Genomic DNA, 19231 nt, shown 5'->3' on the forward strand with positions numbered 1-19231 from the left:
TCCTCTGAAACTACTGGGCTAAATTAAACTAAACTTGGCCACAATCATCATTGACAGTGGCGTAGCCAGGGTTGAAATTATGTGGATGTTTCGCCGAGCGGAGCGAGGCTAAAAAATTTTGGACCTTTTTATGCAGAAAATTATTTTTTATTTAAGCACATGTACTCCCCCAGAATCCGACACTAGTTACATTTTTGTTTAAATTCAAAATACCCACCTTTTCATATATTTATATTTTCAACTGAATTTTATTGTTTCCTCGAAAGTACCTTCATTTAATTCATGAATATTGCATTTAAAAGTTTCCCACCTAATTTTATATTTGACATATCAAAAACGGACCCCATTACAGCGGCACTTTTGTATAATTAAGGAACTTCGGAATATAGGAACTGAAATGACTCTTCTTTCCAGGAATTTGCGTCTACAACCTTAGGTTTTTAATTTTTGATTACTAGTATTTAGCTAAACGCGTTGCAGGAGACATAAAAATACCGGGCCTCCGACCAACCGGTCGTGTTAGCACTCTCATGTGTACAATTTTAGTCAGATTAAGTGAAACTCATATCATCAGCAATGTCTTTGACACTTTCAAAAATAAGTAATATTCAAATATTTTTAACCAGTTCTGACCCTTTGAAAATATAAATGGTAATGGAAATCCCATTTCATTTGCTGTAAGCTTTAATTTCTCTGAAGATATTGAAAAGAGAAAAGAAAAAGAAAACAAGTGCTTTTTTAGTTATTCCCTTGTTCCTTGCCCTTTGATAGATAAAACATGACATGAACATTTGTGATGTGCATGGCGGGGAACATTGGACCTTTTCTTTAATTGAAAATAAAACTAGTATTTGAACCTAGATAGAAACGGGAATTCATAAGCCTTATTGAATTTTCACGGTATATTACAAATTGATTTTTTTTATCACGTCGTTTACCATGTCACAAAAACGATATCAACGATATCAGGAGTCAGGATATGGTGTTTTAGTTGTTAGTTGCTATAGTCAGATGAGAAGACGTCACTTCACTAGGTTCAATTTCAGAGGAAACATGTCCAAGGGTCTGCGTTTCATCATCCTCTCCGCTTACCTTAATTAGCCGATAACGTAGATGTTTTTGACGAACAAAAGTTAACTTGAAACACTATTCTGCGATTGGACTATCTTGTTTACATATTCTAATTTATCCTGAATGAAAGACCATGCAGGCATACTGCTTCGAAAATGACTGGATATTAACCTCAGCCTTGATACATTTGGATACTTCTGAGTTGAAGTCTGCTATTTTATTTTTTTGGTCAAAATGATGTGGATGCTTGAGCATCTGAGCATACATGCAAGCTACGCCACTGATTGAGGTATTTAGTTTAAAAAATGTGTGGTGTGACCTGGCCAACCAACCCAGACCAGTAAGGTCTAGATCACTTACCTGCTGATAGAGCACCTGCTGATATAGCACCATCAGCTGGCGATACGGCACCTTTTTGGGAAAATTTGATTTGCCTCCCTTTGCACAGTGTCTTAAGTTTTCAGAGAAAAAACTATTATTGATATAATTTAACTAATTGCCAAAAAAAAAACACAGTGTGTTCTTCCTCAACCGTTTTTAAACTTAATAAGATATATCCACAAATGTGTATTTTCACAAACAGATCTAATTTACAACTATTTTCTTCTCATTTTAAGTTGATTTAAATTGTTTTGTCGGAATTAATTTGAATAAATACTTTGAAATTGTAAGTATTTTTTAATTGGCTTTGTAGTATCTCCTTTAGATTTAAATAATATGTAAACTATAAGCTAAAACAATAAGATTTAATTTTCGTTCTTAATATTTTTCATATAACTCACCAATAACAATGCCTGACCTGTCAAATATATGCATGAAGTTCTGGAAGGGATGTTTATATATATATATTAGAGAATAATAGAAAAAGACAACAGAATGGACACAAAAAGGAAATTAAAAACAATAGGATAACAATAGAGAATAATATATGTAAACAACAACTTAAAGACAAAAATGTAAACCTCGTTCTAATTAGACAAACAATGGTGCCTGTCATACACATGCATGAAGGTCTGGATGGGTTGTTGATATAACAGAAAATAACGGAAAAAGAAGACAGAATGGACAAAAATGAATAGATAATAATATTGGGGGAAAAGAAGAGAATAATGGCATAAAATATAATGAACTTATAGATAGAGCAGGAGCATTTTTTTCTATTTGAATTTAAAGCACAATGAAATAACTGCCTCTAAAGCTAGATTGTTCAACACATACACACTTGGATATCCACAAATGTTCTAGTAAGAAGACAATCGAAAATAAATCAAGACCACTTAGAAAAAACACTTGTTTTTTTCACGGTATCTTATACAATTTTACTAACAGGGTGATAAGTTCTATTCAGGCAAAAACTACAGTTACCATCATCCGCTTGTCAACAGTTAAACTGTAGACGCATCATGTTTTCGCGAACTTATAGTTTGTAAGGGTTATTGCAAACTTTGCAAACGTATGTTAGAAACAAAGGATATAAACGTGTGCTCGCTGAACCGTTTTTATCGTTTTTGTTAGAAAGAAATGCACTCTAGATACGGAACAACTTCAGTTTTTTTGTAGGGTTCGTGTTGATCAGTCTTAAGTTTATAGTTGTGTGTTTTGTGTACTTTTGTTTGTTGGTATTTTTTTCTTTTCTCCATGGTGTTGTCAGTTTATTTTCGACTTGTTAGTTTGAATATCCCTATGATATCTTTTGCATCTTATTTGTTTTCAATTAAAGTAAAACAGCTTGCTGAATGAGTGACAGTATTTTCAATTCTTTCCATTATAAAAATAATAATCCACGACTAAAAGATTGAATTTTCAGAGAAGAATTAAGCGCGTTACATTCTAAGCTCTGTGGACAATTTAATTTTGAGAAACCGTAGGACTTGACTACAGCTAACTTGAAAAGAGCATTGTTCGAATCGTATTATCAGATTATTACATGGCATTTTTCATATCGCATGTATTATTATTTAAAGTTATAGAGACTAGTAAATGAAAAAAATGTTTATGATTAGGTACATTAATGAACAGGCTCCCCAAACAAGAATTGAGAAGTAGAAACTCGATCATTTATTTAAGTACCAATCAGGACAGATGACAAGAGCAAGATTTGTTCACTCATTAGGCTACTATACAAACAAAGCAAGCAAGCCAACCAAAGTTTTACTTTACAGGTATAAGAAATCAGCTGTAATGATTTTATTCAGTTAGGCCAATTGTCCGAGCCCGTTAAAAAACGAACAAACTGAAACTACAGTTGCTGACTTCACTACCTTCAAAACAAAGGGAACAGTTTGGAAGTCCCATATACTGAAATGTGACCAAAAAAATACTTATAGATTGTGTTAACACTGCCATGTATGTAAATACTAGTTCTTCTTCGCCTTTTTTAAGAACACAAAATAATTCAAGGATCCCACATTTGGCTTTAATTATCCAGACGAACATTGCTGTACTCGTGAATATCAGCATCGGCTGTTATCGACGGATTACTATACACTAGTAAGTTTGTCTCATGGGTAATTGTGTTTCTTCGCTGTTGTTTCGTTGCTGTCTGTTGGACAAATACATGAAATATCTGTGCCATCATCAAACATGTTAATGGCTATATATCGGGTAATTCAAACCCTTTTTTCTTCGCATAGAAACAACTCTTCGTTAATCTTTGGTTGCTTAATGTGGTTCTTTGATATGCTGAATCTACTGGTAACTGTGATCTGTATTTAGATTTTGGGAACCGCAAATACAATGTAACATTTGTTTTCTAAAAACCTATTATATTTGTCATCACTGACTTTGGATAATCATAAGATATACTTGAATTGTCCTAGACCTCACTTCTGTGATCATCTTCTTCTTCTTCTTCTTCTTCTTCTTCTCTAAGTTTCAAGCGATCCGTCAATTATTGAAGATTATTCGCCGGGCGTCGACTATAAAACGATTTATAATTTTATATTTTAGCAAGGAAAAAAGCAAAAATAACAAAATCTAGAAAAAGCAAAATAACGTATGTACATTCGAATAATAAATTTTGATAAAACTATATACATTTGATAACAGAATAGTTAGGGATATAATATGGGGATGAGAGCAGATTCTGTGATCATACTCTTAAATCCCTCTACTGTACTGCATGAAACTATTTGTTGTGGCAGATAGTTCCAATCTATAATTGTTCGTGGGTAAAAAGAATATTTATAATTGTCTTTAGATGTTTGTATTTGCCTAAATGAGTGCGGATTGCTATGTCTGGTTCTATTGTCTAGTCACGGGATCTAAAGGTTATGTGTAGGGATTGCAACAATTTCATGAATAATTTTGTAGAAGAAAACAAGTCTGTAACGTAAGCGCCTAATTTCGAGTGGGTACCAATTTAGGTCTGTCATCATTTCAGTAATTGAGCTGGTGTTATGGAAGCGATTGCATGAGAAGCGTGCTGCTATTCTCTGAACTTTTTCTATTTGTGTAATTTGCTGTTTTTGATGTGGATTCCAGATTGTTGAGCAGTACTCTAATTTTGGTCGGACAAGAGCTTTATATGCATGTGCTTTAACTTTCGGAGAGGGTATTTTTAGGTTTCTACGAATAAATACAAGGGACTGATTTGCCTTGAAGTTTTGATGTCATGTTATCTATATGGTTGTCCCATTTTAAATTTGATTGAAGAGTTAGGCCTAAATATTTTGTAGAGTCAACTTTTTCTAGAGAATGATTGTGTAATTTATAAGTGAAGTCCAAAGGTTTGCGTTTTTGAGTTACATATGCACTGAGAATGTTGCACTTCATGCTCAGGATGAAAATGCAGTACTCTAGATGTCTCTGATGGGATCCTTCTCTGTCGGAATACGGGAAAAATACATATTAGCAGTGGTAGACCACAATGTCCAATGATCTTCAATTTACACCGAATATTGGCTGTAAAAAAAATAACAATTAACATCAAATACATTATCACAATAACAGTCAAAATTTTCAAAATAACACATTGTCCCCTCTTTTTACTGTTTACTTTATCGAAGTTTGTCTATACATTCGAAGACTTTATTATTCAAGGAAATTTTTCTGTTCGAAGATATTGAAATTATAATTGATTACAATTTAAAAAATTAGTCTAAACTTGTGAAGGTCTGTGAAATTTTCGAAATCCGAATGGGAAAGTAGCTCATTTCAAATCCGCGGGAAATCGGAAATCAGTTGATCTGCTACCAGTTACACTTCCGGTTATTTTGATGGATTAACAATCGCGACAAATCAACTTTTAATTTCAACTGAACAGGTGAGAAAGACTTATAAGAAGTTTGAAAAGTGATAGTAAACAAGCCTCACTTAAACATTATTTAATTTTTTTGTTGTCTGAAATTCTGACTGAAATATTATCATGATTATGCACTGTGTCTGTTAGTGTTGTTCTGTCAAATGGCATGACTGACAGTGACATGTCGCTGTGTGTTGTTAGTTTAGTCCCAGCTGCTATACTTATATTCTTTACTTATTGATAAATTTTCAGACATTAGAATATAAACAAAGGGTCATGGTGTATTAAATCATGACACAAATTCTCTACATGGGTTCCTTGCTGTTCCTGGTCTCAATTGATGCACAGGCTGCACTGATGGCCTCTTTTGCGATCATTGTAGCCTTATTAAATAGAGGCAGATTTCGTAATGGAGGTGAAAATGCATTGAACAAACACAAGGGGGAACACATCAATGAAACAGAACAGTCGACCAAGTCACTTGTTTTAGTTTAGAAACATGCTTATGATTCCCGTACTTTCGAGTTGCGTAATATTTCAAACCCAATCTAAAAACTCCCCCTTTTAGCTAAATAAAGCTGCTTTAATTATGTGGCCTTTTGAACACTTTTACCAGTTTTAATTGACTTTTTCATACATTGTCATATAACCGACTTTGTCTTTTACTCCAGATTATATAATTTTTTGACAGGTTGCCTTATCTGTGGTAGGACATTCTGGTACTACATGAAGGTCAGGTAAATGCAACCAAAAAGGATTAAAATCAAACACTTAACAGATGCAATTTGGGGAAAGTTTACTGTTTTCCAATTATTTTGATGTGTATAGAACACATAAAACAGTTGATTTTCCCCCAAAATTAAAGTTTCATTTTTTCTACATTTCTCTTGCTCTGACAATGTACTTGACATTGTACCAGATGTCCTATCAAAGAGTAAGTAACCTGTTGCAAAATTCAAAAGACAGTTATATGAAAAATCTATCATGCTCAACTTTGCAACTTGTATGAATATTCATGCTGATCATACTGATAGGAACTGTGTTAGTGTGTATATATTTATGTTTTTTTAAGAAGACACGTTGTAACCTTCATGTAGAATGTACATGTAGCCCAAATAATAAAGATGACATGATCTGAAAGGCTATTGCACTTTTAACTGTATATGTTACACCTTCGTACATTTACATGTAGGATCTCATAATGCGGAGGCAATTTTTTTTTGGCTGTACTAGTATGAGATGAAATTTTGCTTTTAAATTTCAAGACCCAATATTAATTTTGTCATGAAATCCTTATTTAGGCCAGTGATCTGAGTGATCTGCTTGTTATCTTGATTCATCATGTTCATTGTGGTTTCATATGAAGTCTAATGAGTTATAACCTTTCTTACTCATTGTTAAGACTTACAATGTAAGTATGTAGTGCACACATATATGTCACATATATTATAAACAAAATAAATCATACATGTATTTAAAGAATAACATCAGCTACATGTACATTGAGCAGTAGTTCATATAAATTAACAGTGATCACTAGCTTGTCAACACAAAATCTGTGCCTGTGAGTTAAATCCCTGCTATCAGGAAGGTCTGTTTAACTATAAGAAAGAAATTATACATGTTCAAAGGGAGATAATCTTAGTAGGCCACTTCATTTTGGGAAATATATTAAAAAAAAAGGGTTTATTTTTTTCAATCCACAGAAGCAATAAATGATCCCCAAATATATGTTGCCCTTTGAAGATTTTTTTAGGTTTTCTTGTGGAGTTGCTCTTATTTTAAGAAGTAAAAGTTGCAGGCATGATGTTAAATCAGGGTTTTTAATTATCATGATTATTTCATGTAATATATAAATACTGATTTGTTTTACTAAAGACAGTGTTCAATTTTATCTTGAACATGTTGAATCTCACAGTTACAAAAGTTTTACTTCATCTTTTACTACACCTATTTGCCTATACCATTGTAAACAAAAAAGTCAAAATGTTCCTTTAATCATGTTAATTTAGATAAGTTTGGAAAATACCAATATAAAATGTATATAACAAAACAATATTTAGTCAGGCAGTCATTCATATTTTATTATCTTTAACTTTCCAACAACCTTCATGTACATGCATGTTATCTTTCATTAAAATGCTTACCCTAATTTATCTTTTACTATGAATACAATTAAGTTTAAGCATGTAAAGAGGAAGTCCTCATAGGAACTGTATGTTATCTTCATTCATGTTGTGTTTACATATTATAAAAGTATTATGAGTTTCACAAGCTCATTGTTAGTAAAATAATACACACACATACATGTATTACATGAGAATGAAAATGTGTCAAAGAGGCCACCCATTGAACCAAAGAGCAGTTAACAGCCCAAGGTCAACAATGGGTCTTCAACAAGCAAGATTCTGCACAATGAGAATATATATATTAATTTGTATATTACCCATAATGGGCGTCAGTGGTCTTCTAATCTTGTACATACTGCTTTTCATTTAGGATTCAATATCTTCTAATGGCAATGTGCTTTCAATTCTGATCTCAATTTGTCTTAGATGACTAGGACTGACAATTTACCTGCTACATGTATTTGTTAGTGGTTTACTCTGGGTACATGTACTCTGGCTTCTTCAGTATCCTCGGCTTGAAGACCTGAGTTTCTGCAATGTTTTAGTTAGACCCTTTCAAAATAAAATCAATGATCAGTAAGAAGGCTGCTGTAGACATTTCAGGGTTCTTAATTTTGATATCAGTAATTATGACATGTATAAATCATTCATTATCAAAAACTTCAACTACATGTACATTGTAGTATATATATTTGTTAATGGGCCAGCTGAAGGACGCCCCCGGGTGTGGGAATTTCTTGCTGCATTGAAGACATGTAGGTGACATTCTGCTGTTATCTGCTCTATGGTTGGGTTGTTGTCTCTTTGACGCATCCCCCTGATGATGATGATTTCCATTCTCAATTTCATGAAATCACATCTTACATTTTCATCATTATTACAACAATTACAATAACCAGTAATTTCAGATTTCAGAAATTTTATCTCATCTGTAATCAGGTTTTAATTGATGATAGTAGACTATTCATGTTGATAAGGTTGTTATTATGAGCTCTATGAGACAGTCTGATTGCTTATGTACATTGTACATGAAGAACTATTAAACTGTACACTCCTGTATATAGTTATCTTCTTGAACATGTATGAAATATTTGCCACTGGACATTAAGCAATCAACAATCAATGTTACTCAGCAATGTTACCTGAGTAACATTTAATTTCATCTTACAAACGTATGCTACATACATGACATATATAGGTAATCATGTAATAAAATAAATAAGTCACTCTGTTCTTGTCCTGCTCAGCTGTAGTACCACTGACTGATGCTTTTTATGCTTTAATTAAAAGGTTGCGTCTTAACCCATGAACCTGTTATAAAAGTAACCTATTTTAGGGAAAATCTCGAAATAAGTTAACCTGTTCTTGTTCTTCTAAACTTTTGAAATACATTTTTTGTTTTTTATGCATTTTAGACCTCAGTTCAGAGGTTACATGTATCTCTCATATATATACATATACATGTATATATATATAAAGTCAGTTTTCTTTGTGATGATGATATGTGGATGTTTCACATCCAGCTATCCTGTCTAGATATTGAGGACTGGAAAACCCCATTTTAAAGACTGGTGTCTGATTGTCTTTTGGCCTTCATTTTACTACGAATTCGTTGGTGTTGCTGGTACGGATTATCAAGTCGTACTGCTAACATGGCTGTTTGTATTGCCTCTTTGGAATCTGCATTGATGACAGGCGATGTGTGTGGTGGTGTGCGCAGTAGATCTGGTTCGTTGATGTCAAACCCTTCATCGAAGTCGATCCTACTGCGCTGGCCTCTGTCATTTGTGGAGGTGTAGAATACCAGACAATGGCAGGCCTTTTTGGGGTTGTAATGACTGGTGACAGTATCCCTATTGGCTACAACCCCAACTGGTTCCCCTTTGTACTTACATTTAGTTGGTGTGAGTACATGTCCAACTACGCTGTCTCTTGCCTTGGTTTGCGTGAAAGTTTTCTCTGTTAACAAAAGTGACCTTTTTATACTGGTTTGACTGTATATAAATTGACATAGATTTGTAGTAAAGTTAAATGGTTAGAAATGAATTATAAAAAATCGGTCAAAATTTTCTTTTTAAAAAATGTAAATCTCAAGTGATTATTTATTGATGTTGATAAATATAAATTCTTGCAAGTCAATCATTCAAAAAATATGCATCACATGACAATATTTTACCCATCTGATTGAATATGTTTAGATGGGTGGATTCCTATTTAAAATTTTATTGTGATAAATGTGAATCATAAAATACTGACTAGAATTTCGATTTTAAAATTTCAATCTTTTGTTGACACCCTATATTTTATAAATACATGTATGTCCAAGATATATATAATTGAGTCTTACATACAGTGATATTGACCTGCATTTTACGTACATGTTATACCAACTCCAACTTATATTTCCAAACAATTAAAATCAAAAGGGTACCTTTTGGGCCGAATAGGTGGATTTCTATTACAAATTTTATTGTGATAAACATGATTTAATATTAATTGTGAATCATAATATAGTCAAGATTTTCTACTTTAAAATTAAATCTTTGTTGACACTTAACATTTTATAAATATATATATGTCCAAGATATACACATGTAATTGAGTCTTAGGACAGTATTGAACTGTAGTATATTATATATGAACTGACTCCAAATTTTATTTCTTAACAATTAAAATTAAGAGGGTACATTTTGAGAAAGACTCCAACTTTATGTCAGAACAATGAAAATTAAGAGGGTATCTTTTGAAATCGACTCCAACTTTATTTCCAAACAATTAAAATTTAGAGGGTATCTTTTGGGATCAAATGATCGTAAGTGAAATTTTATTTACATTGTCCGTATGTGGGTAGGTGGTGTACAAGTGATGATCAAATATGAACTTTAATGTAAACAAACCTAACGCCCAGTTATAGTAGTCGGAGAATATCTACTGGTCTGACATTTAATGTCAGTAAAGGTTAATTTATTGTCGTTGTATATTATATCTTCAACATTTTTTATTGGATTTTAATATTAAAATTTCATTTGAGAAGAAATTTTCAAAGTGTATGGTATACTAAACGATTTTGATATATATCTTTGTTATATATATTTACAGGTAAGTAAGGTATATTATTACAATTTAAAGAAAGAAAATATCTGTTTGTAAATTGTTGTGGAAACGAATAATGAATTGACAAAAAAAGAAATGAAATGATTTAGAAGGTGTTTATAAATGTGTCGAGCGCTATATATAATTAACTTGCAAAATGCATTATTTGTGCATAACTGTCCAGAAAATTCATACACAAATTGTGAAATACAAATTAAGAACTGAAATCAAACAAGAGGAAAACATAATTAAAATTTGAATATTTTTCATCATTTTATTTAGTGTATTGTCTCATTTAACGATATTTATCATGTTTATGCATATAGATTGAAGATTAAAGGAAACTGGTGACAATCTTGAGTTTTCAACAGGTGTTCACTATTCGGTACAATAATTTTATATTCTGGTGCGTGTAATTGATGAAGGTGTTAATGGATGTTATTGTTGCAATAAAACAAAGGACACGCACCTAGTTAATCTCATTTGTTGCTCTTAATTGTGTATTACCTTAGAGTGAAGCCACAGCTAATGTTGGTCCTATCAGGAAAAATTAATTGTACAGTTAGGAAGGAAATAATATTTCATGTTTTTGTTTTATTAAATCCTTCAAAAGGAAGGTGACAAATCTTTGTTTTTATTTTCATTTTATAGCGTTTACATTTCCTTTGCTCTTACACATGTTTAATTTCTACATCTATCAATATGATAATAAAAAGTACACAATCTCTTCATCGATTTTTTTTTTTATTTCTTCATCTTTCAATATAATCCTAAAAAATATTTTAATGTTTGTGATAACAAAATGTATAGCTTCTTGTTACTTTTTGTCACTTATTATTTTTCTTCTTGTCGCTTCTTGACGCTTTTTGTCGCTAATTAGTGAGACCCCACATGCGTGTAGTTTTCCTGATTTCAAGGGGTATCAGATTGAGTGATTCCCCGCTTCATTGATTAATTTGAAACTCATGGGATTCTTTCTATGTCTGTCTGCATATGGAGGGCTATTGTTGTTGCATAATTTTAAATCACATGCATAATTTAAATTAAAATAAATGTTTCATCGTAAAAATTACCTATAACACCCCTTCAGCAGAAATGGAATCTTCCATGTTATCGTTTCGAGTTGTCTCCCTTTTCGAAGTATTCGTCAAGAAGAATTAACTCGTTAATGCCGGTAAACGTCGTATTATATTAAGAACGATCTCAATGTAAACAGAGGAGTGAGTACGGAAAGGAGTCATGCCCTCTGACCCAAAGGAACTTCAATAGTTAAAGAGTAAGAAATGGGGTTCCTCCTAAACGTGTAGTTTTCCTGATTTCAAGGGGTATCAGATTGAGTGATTCCCCGCTTCATTGATTAATTTGAAACTCATGGGATTCTTTCTATGTCTGTCTGCATATGGAGGGCTATTGTTGTTGCATAATTTTAAATCACATGCATAATTTAAATTAAAATAAATGTTTCATCGTAAAAATTACCTATAACACCCCTTCAGCAGAAATGGAATCTTCCATGTTATCGTTTCGAGTTGTCTCCCTTTTCGAAGTATTCGTCAAGAAGAATTAACTCGTTAATGCCGGTAAACGTCGTATTATATTAAGAACGATCTCAATGTAAACAGAGGAGTGAGTACGGAAAGGAGTCATGCCCTCTGACCCAAAGGAACTTCAATAGTTAAAGAGTAAGAAATGGGGTTCCTCCTAAACTGGTCCGCCGTTCTATATATAGCTTCGCACCGAAGGTCAGTGTAGCGATAAGTGAACACAATATGATAGGGGTCCAGTTTAGGGTTCCTCCTAGAATTACGGTGATAAGATACGGAAGCAAGTTAACTCGTACCACGGCATTGGAACCAAAAAAGTTAACCTGTACTACTGGGAAGTCGTAACATTCAGAAAAATATATAAAAAATATGATGTTTTATGGGTTTCTGTTTGTAAACTTAATAGAAATAAAGTTGAATTACTTGAATTTTACACAGGAGTTAAATGAAAACTTAGACAAAAATAAAGAATGTTTTAAAGCATTAATGTTTTAACTGATCTTTCAAACTAGAACATAGGCGGATCAAGCCCCCCTTTTTTTGTGGAAAAAATTTGGTTGATAATAAAGGGAATCATTGAAGCATGACTGGAGCGGGCCCCCTCTTAGGTCAGTCAGCGGGCTCCCCCTTAGGAAAAGTTCTGGATCCGCCACTGTAGAACTTAATCCAGAGGAAAGTTAAAACATTGCTTTAACTGTACCTTATTAAAATTGAACATGTTGAATATGTATATATCCAATTTAAGTTAATTAAAGCTGTAATCCATGACCACAAATTAAATTGAATGCTATGTTTACAATTGTTGAAAGCCATGTGCTTTTTTTGCGGGGAAAATGCGGACCCCCTTAACAGGAATCAGTTAAATTTCATTGTTACATTCATTTATAGACAGTAAAAATAATTTTGGCAATCATTTTGACTAACTGCTAAGATTTTATTATTCATGAAAAATTTTCTTCGGGTGAAACTGTATATACCTTAATTATCTACATCTGCCACAGTATTTTCTATCCAATATACAAGGAACATAAGCTACAAATTGGTCATTGTACTTTCAAATTATATACATTTTACAGACTTAAGAGGTATTGGGTGAAAGTAATAAAATCAACGGTACCAATTTTGTTGCACCAGATGCGCATTTCGACAAAACATGTCTCTTCAGTGATGCTCGTGGCCAAAATATTTGAAATCCAAAGCTTATATAAAGGATGAAGAGCTATAATCCAAAAGGTCCAAAAAGTATAGTCAAATTATAGAAACGTATATCATGTATATTCATCATTTAACACCATTTGAATGCATTTAAATAAGTTGGTACGAGTTAGCAATGGTTCGAGTTTTTTTTTTTTTAATGGTACGAGTTTACAATTGTACAGGATAACTATAATTCGATAAAACACAATAAGTACATGGCTCATACACTTGTAACGGGGATTGGCTATTCTTTAAGTTGAGTGACTATTCAGATTGTTACATTTTGCATGTGCAGTTGAATTAGTTTAGAGAATAATACTATCCAGCTGTACCAGGGTTACCGGCCAAAAATGCTTGAGACTCGCGCATGTTCATGTTTTTTTCGCAACAGTATTCTTGGATCTATTTCTTTCCTCTTTGATCTTTTGAATTTTGGCCATATCTCATGCATTTGTTTAATGAAAATTTGGCAGAACTGCTATAGATGTGTCAATGAAAACTATGGCAATCGTATCCCTCAGAGCATTCTGCTCTTTGATTATGAATTGTGTTCCTGTACATATATATTCACTAAGAATAACTTTTAAGACAAATTCTCTCTTGCCCCTCAAATTCTCTTATGATTAAATTAGTTAATGTGAGTCCTTTTAGGTTTTCTGAATTACCCATTAAAAGGCATTATATATGATTATGTTTATGTGGAGGAATGAGATTACTACCCACAACAAGCCTGTTACATACACATGTATATTAACAACTATACAGGTCATCTACATGACCTTATCACAATGACCAAAACCCATAGTAGACTATATGTACATATATATGTGATATAGAGATCTGCATTGTGAAACAATACTAAAGTGAAAACGTATATATTAACTTTTTCAGTTCTTGAGTTATATATTAAATATATAAATATATAACTCGTCTAAACATCAACCCAATAATGTTAGATCTGTAAATTTGCTTTCGCAAATTTTTGGTTCTTCCCTCGCCGGGATTCAAACCCATGCTACTGTGATATCGTGACACCAATATATATATACATGTATCATGCCTTTGTAAGTTTATCATGTTTATTTGCAAGCACAGGCGCCATCATCTGTGTCCCTTGGAGATATTTCAAATTTATCTTGTACCTTAGAACTTTATATATTGGCTACCTAAATTTAAGCTGTGAGCTTCATGGTCTACCATGTCAATATTTTAAGATAACTTCAATCCCAGGTATAACTTTATAAAGATATTAAACTAAAAAGCATTTACATGTCTGATTTTGTATGACAAAGAACAACTAATGAAAACCACTGCATGCACTGAAAACTGGATTTTGTTTGTATGTAAAAAAGTAAATTACATTAGCACCGAAACCCACTTGAACCCACTTTCACATGTTTCAAGGGCAATATACATTTAAATTTAACCTCCTATATTTATATAAGTATTCATTAGACAATGTTCAGACTATCAAAGCTACATCACAGTTCAAGTAAAATGATTCATTTAAATTCGATTTTGATTCCATTGATTGGTTCCCATTTAACCAGAATTATGCTGATGATTTCCGTTCCAATATGAAATTTTATTCAGTTTTTGTTATAACTACATACAATATCATGTACATTTGTATTTGTGAAATAATTTGTTCCACAATCCACAAAAATATCTTTGTTTTCCTCAATCTACAAAATAATACTTTCTTATTTGTACACATGGTACATGTACATGATGTACACGTATTGATAATTAGTATTCATTACTTTATTTTATGATACATGTTACTTTACACCTACTTAACATATTTGTCTATGTACTTCTGACATTTATTGACTTTAATACTGGACCACAAGATGACCACAATATGACCAATTGACACTTTGGACAACTTGTTGTCTTTGAAGTTGAAATCTTCTTCATGTTCTTATGAGCTATTCAAGAACACATCCAAAATAACCCAAGAAACATTTGCATATATATACAAAATGACACTCAAATTGTCATAAAATGACCAATAGATGACCATTTTATCCTGTTTATACTGTGAAGAATTAAAAGCCTCTATATTTGTAAATATAATTTGCATATATATATATGTAAATAAAAATATTGGGGAATAAACATCTACAAATCTACAACATGTACAACCTAACAACAAAATAACAAGATCTCGTCATAGAATCTGTCCTACCTTAGAATGCAAATGTGAGAAGGGGGGGGGGGGGGATAGGACCTTTATCGGGACTACGGGATTGGGTTGAGTTTGGGATTTCGGGATTGACCCTTTCATGATACGGGAATCCTTTTTTTCGGATTTCGGGACGTCTGGATTTACTGTATTTAATTCAGGACCTCGGGATTTCTTTTTTTTAAGTTTGAGATTTTGGGATCAGGACCCCCTCCAATCTCCCCTTAAATGTGCTTCTAAAAAATAATTTTGGAGGATAACTTAAATTAAGCTTTATCGTGGCTTATTATTCTTATATGAATAGAGCTTGAATTATTAGGCTTGTCGTCCAATGGTTTAGCACATTCTGTGAACTGTATTTTAAAAAGTACTTAGAAGAAAGAAGAATATTCTAAATATACTGCTTAAAATCCCATACTGAAACAATAAAAATACTGAGAAATAACATGAAAAAGCTAGTTACTAAACATAAGAACTAGCATGACTAGTGAACCAGTATACTACTTTTGCAGTTTTGCAAATATTTTTATAAAATCTATCACTGTCTGTGTGACTCTGGTGGTAAATGAATCTTTAATAATTGATTTACTTCTTAAACATGTTAAAAAATGTAGCTTTAATGATATGTTTCTTATATTTGCAGGAAGAAAATAAGACATTAGGACAGTTACCAGCAAAATGATCAGGTAATGCATTTATTGTTATAGGTCTGAATGGCTAACGACATTAGATTGAAAATAGCAGAATTGTATGGAAAGCACTGATTGAATTTTCTAGTAATTTTCACACAGATAAAAAGTTCATTATACTGTTAGGTGCTGGTGCAGTCATCTATCGTTGTAATTCATCCTCTTTATAACTGAAAATGTTTGTCAGAAAAAAGGTCATAGTAGAGTGGGGTAGGAGGGGTCCTGATCCTGAAATTACGGGCTTAAAATCACGAAATCCTGAGGTCCCAGATTTGAATAAATTCAAACCCCGAAATTCGAAAAAAAGAATTCCGTGATCCTGAAAGGGTTAATCCCGAAATCCAAAGCTTAAAACACCTGATCCCAGAGTCCCAATAAAGGTCCTACCCCACCCCCATAAGACAATTTAAAATGAGGAAATGAAGTGAACTTCAACACATCAGTTCAATTTTCCAACCAAGTACAAAGAAAGGTTCATATTTATATCACTTGTCCAGATACACATGTGATATTTGCCACTGGACATTTAATCTCTTATCCGTTTATCCATCTGAAGCCTTCTATCTATATGTATTTCTTTATCTTTTTGTTCATGTATATATAGCAATCAGTGGCGGATCCAGAAATTTGCATAAGTGGGGGCCAGCTCCAGTCATGCTTCAGTGATTCTCTATATAAGCAACCAAATTTTTCCCAAAAAGGGGGGGGCCCGGCCCCCCTAAATCTGCCTCTGGCAATGAAATTTATTGATTTACCAATATGTTCATAAACATTTCTCAATGACAACTGAATATAAGGTCATTGGTATTCTTTCAATTTGGTACTTGAGCTTTCTCCATCAATAAAAGTGAAAGCTGTGGATGCTAAAAGTAATGTTGAGCACATCAAAAACAAATCAATGACATTTGAAAACATTACAGAAAAGATTTATAAATGAAAATTACAAGACTTGTAAAAACAGTTTGTTTAGAGTTTACATTACCATGATTACAGTTTTTAAAGACTCAGAAGTCAAATTGAAAATCATGGCTCAGCTTTTACAGCAGTTTAGCATTTGAAAAAATCAATAGGAAATAGATTTAAGATTTTAATATGAGATGAATTTTCACAAGGGAGTACTTAATTAGTGTATCATATGTATATGTATATTTTATAACTTTTAAATGTCTTTTTAACACATGCATACCTATTTCACCTTGGCGTGTCTTCAGTCAAATTGATGAATCCGAAAATGAAATTATAGACTTAAAAGAAAAATCGGCATTATCTATTATAAATATGAAAGAAACGTAATTGTTACTAATGAAGCGCTTATTTCATAAGAAATTAGTTTATACTCAATTGACGCTTCTGGTGATTCAATTAATTTGACATATAGCATTCAGCTTCTTGTTATATCATTAAAATTATTTGGCATTTTCTGTGGTTGCTATGGAAACTAATTAAACGTTAATTGTTCCTAATGTGATTGGAAATGAAAATTGGAATAAATTTGACGGTGAAATCAATGGCTGAAGGCAATGATCTGGATAAAGGTAAGTTTGTTGGTGTCGTACATTTCATAGATTGCAGGTGTCAATTTTGCGGTTGAAATCAGAAATTTGTGAGTGCTTTTATTTAAGTGAATGTTGTACACTTACTACAATAGACAACCATGTTAATTTAATTATTGCAACTGCTTTATACAAATTATAAAGCAATAAAAAAGTTTGAAATGTAAGTTTTCAGAGAAGTTTTCGAAATCTGTTTTTTCCTGATGGTCATTGAAAGAAAATCTGCTGGTAATCACTAGTACTTTTAATTGCAAAATATCAAAATTGTTTTTGTGGTCAAAACTTTCCAATAACCACTTTTTGAGAACTCTGAGATTTTATTTTTGTGCAAAAAACACCTTTTCAAATAATCTGTGTTAAAAACATCACTAAAATTTGAATTTACAGTATTTGTTGTTGTATCTGTGAAACCCAGTTTTGTTAATTCCTATCAATTATATTACTGCAAACCAACTTATTTCCGCGGATACTTTATTTCACGTTCTTTCCTTTCTTGACCACTTTGCAGCTATTTAATTTTGCAATTTTCTTATTTACTTGATGAAGTTTTATAAGGAAAGATCCAATTTTACATATTCGCAACAATTTATATTTGAGTTCTTTTTGTACTCGCAAAAATCGTGAAAATAAATTGCTTGCAAACATCAGTTGGTTTACAGTATATATTATACTATTATTGGGGGTTGGCTCAACCATATGGAATAACTTGTTTTGGAAATTATGTCAGAAAGCATCCAGGAAAAGGTAAGAAAGTTGGAGGTGTTGTTTTTTTTGTATTGTTTTAGGTATATTTTTGCTGTTGTTTAAACCTACAAATTGTAGCTTTAAATGTTTAGGGTTGTGAAAAAAATTATTTGTTATATTAATAATTGCAAGGAATAAAAGTTTCTTGGTTAATCAGTGTTCTCATTAGTTAGTCGGAAGATGCATAAATTTCTTGCTCTATTTTGTTATGGACACTGAATAATACTTTAAATAGCAAAAAAAATCTCTTTCTCATTGTTGGACTCATCATGGCCAAAACTGATGACGTAAACATTTGTATCATTATCATAAGTAACTGTCTCAATCATTTTGTTAATGAGGTACATCTCCCCCCTCCCTTGAAAAAAAATCCTTCAGATAATCTGTTTAGAGGAAATTATAAATTCCTCTTCTTCTTTGATATAAAAACTTGAAATAAAAAGGGCTTGATAAATATTGATAATCATCCAAGAAAATGTCTGCTTCTCCAATTAAAAGCAATTAACCATGACCAAGTGAACATAAACTGATGCTTTTTCATTACATATATATATACTACATTGTACTAGTTGTATATATAATTTTATTATAATGGCGTAATTTTTACATGAACAAATTTCAAATATGAGGTGCAAAGTTTGTTGATATTTAGGGGTAATGGTTGCCTTGGGAATGATAAACACAATTTACCTGAGGATGTCTGTAAAGGCTTGCACATATATCTGCTCTTTGGTTGTTTCTTTGACATATTCCCAATTTCCATGTTTTCAATTTTATGTG

The 19231-nt window shown here is 32.2% G+C and overlaps 1 protein-coding gene across 1 annotated transcript in view; it reads left to right on the forward strand.

Annotated features, from left to right (window-relative positions):
* Positions 1-17661: 17661 nt before the first annotated feature.
* The window catches only part of LOC134694328 (uncharacterized), a 70637-nt gene continuing 69067 nt past the window's right edge, over positions 17662-19231 (forward strand). The window contains exon 1 of the mRNA XM_063555332.1: positions 17662-17689. Within this exon, the coding sequence (XP_063411402.1) occupies positions 17662-17689 (28 nt within the window). The remainder of the gene's footprint in view (positions 17690-19231) is intronic.

The sequence above is a fragment of the Mytilus trossulus genome, chromosome 13, assembly GCF_036588685.1.
Source record: "Mytilus trossulus isolate FHL-02 chromosome 13, PNRI_Mtr1.1.1.hap1, whole genome shotgun sequence".
In the NCBI taxonomy this organism is placed as follows: domain Eukaryota; kingdom Metazoa; phylum Mollusca; class Bivalvia; order Mytilida; family Mytilidae; genus Mytilus; species Mytilus trossulus.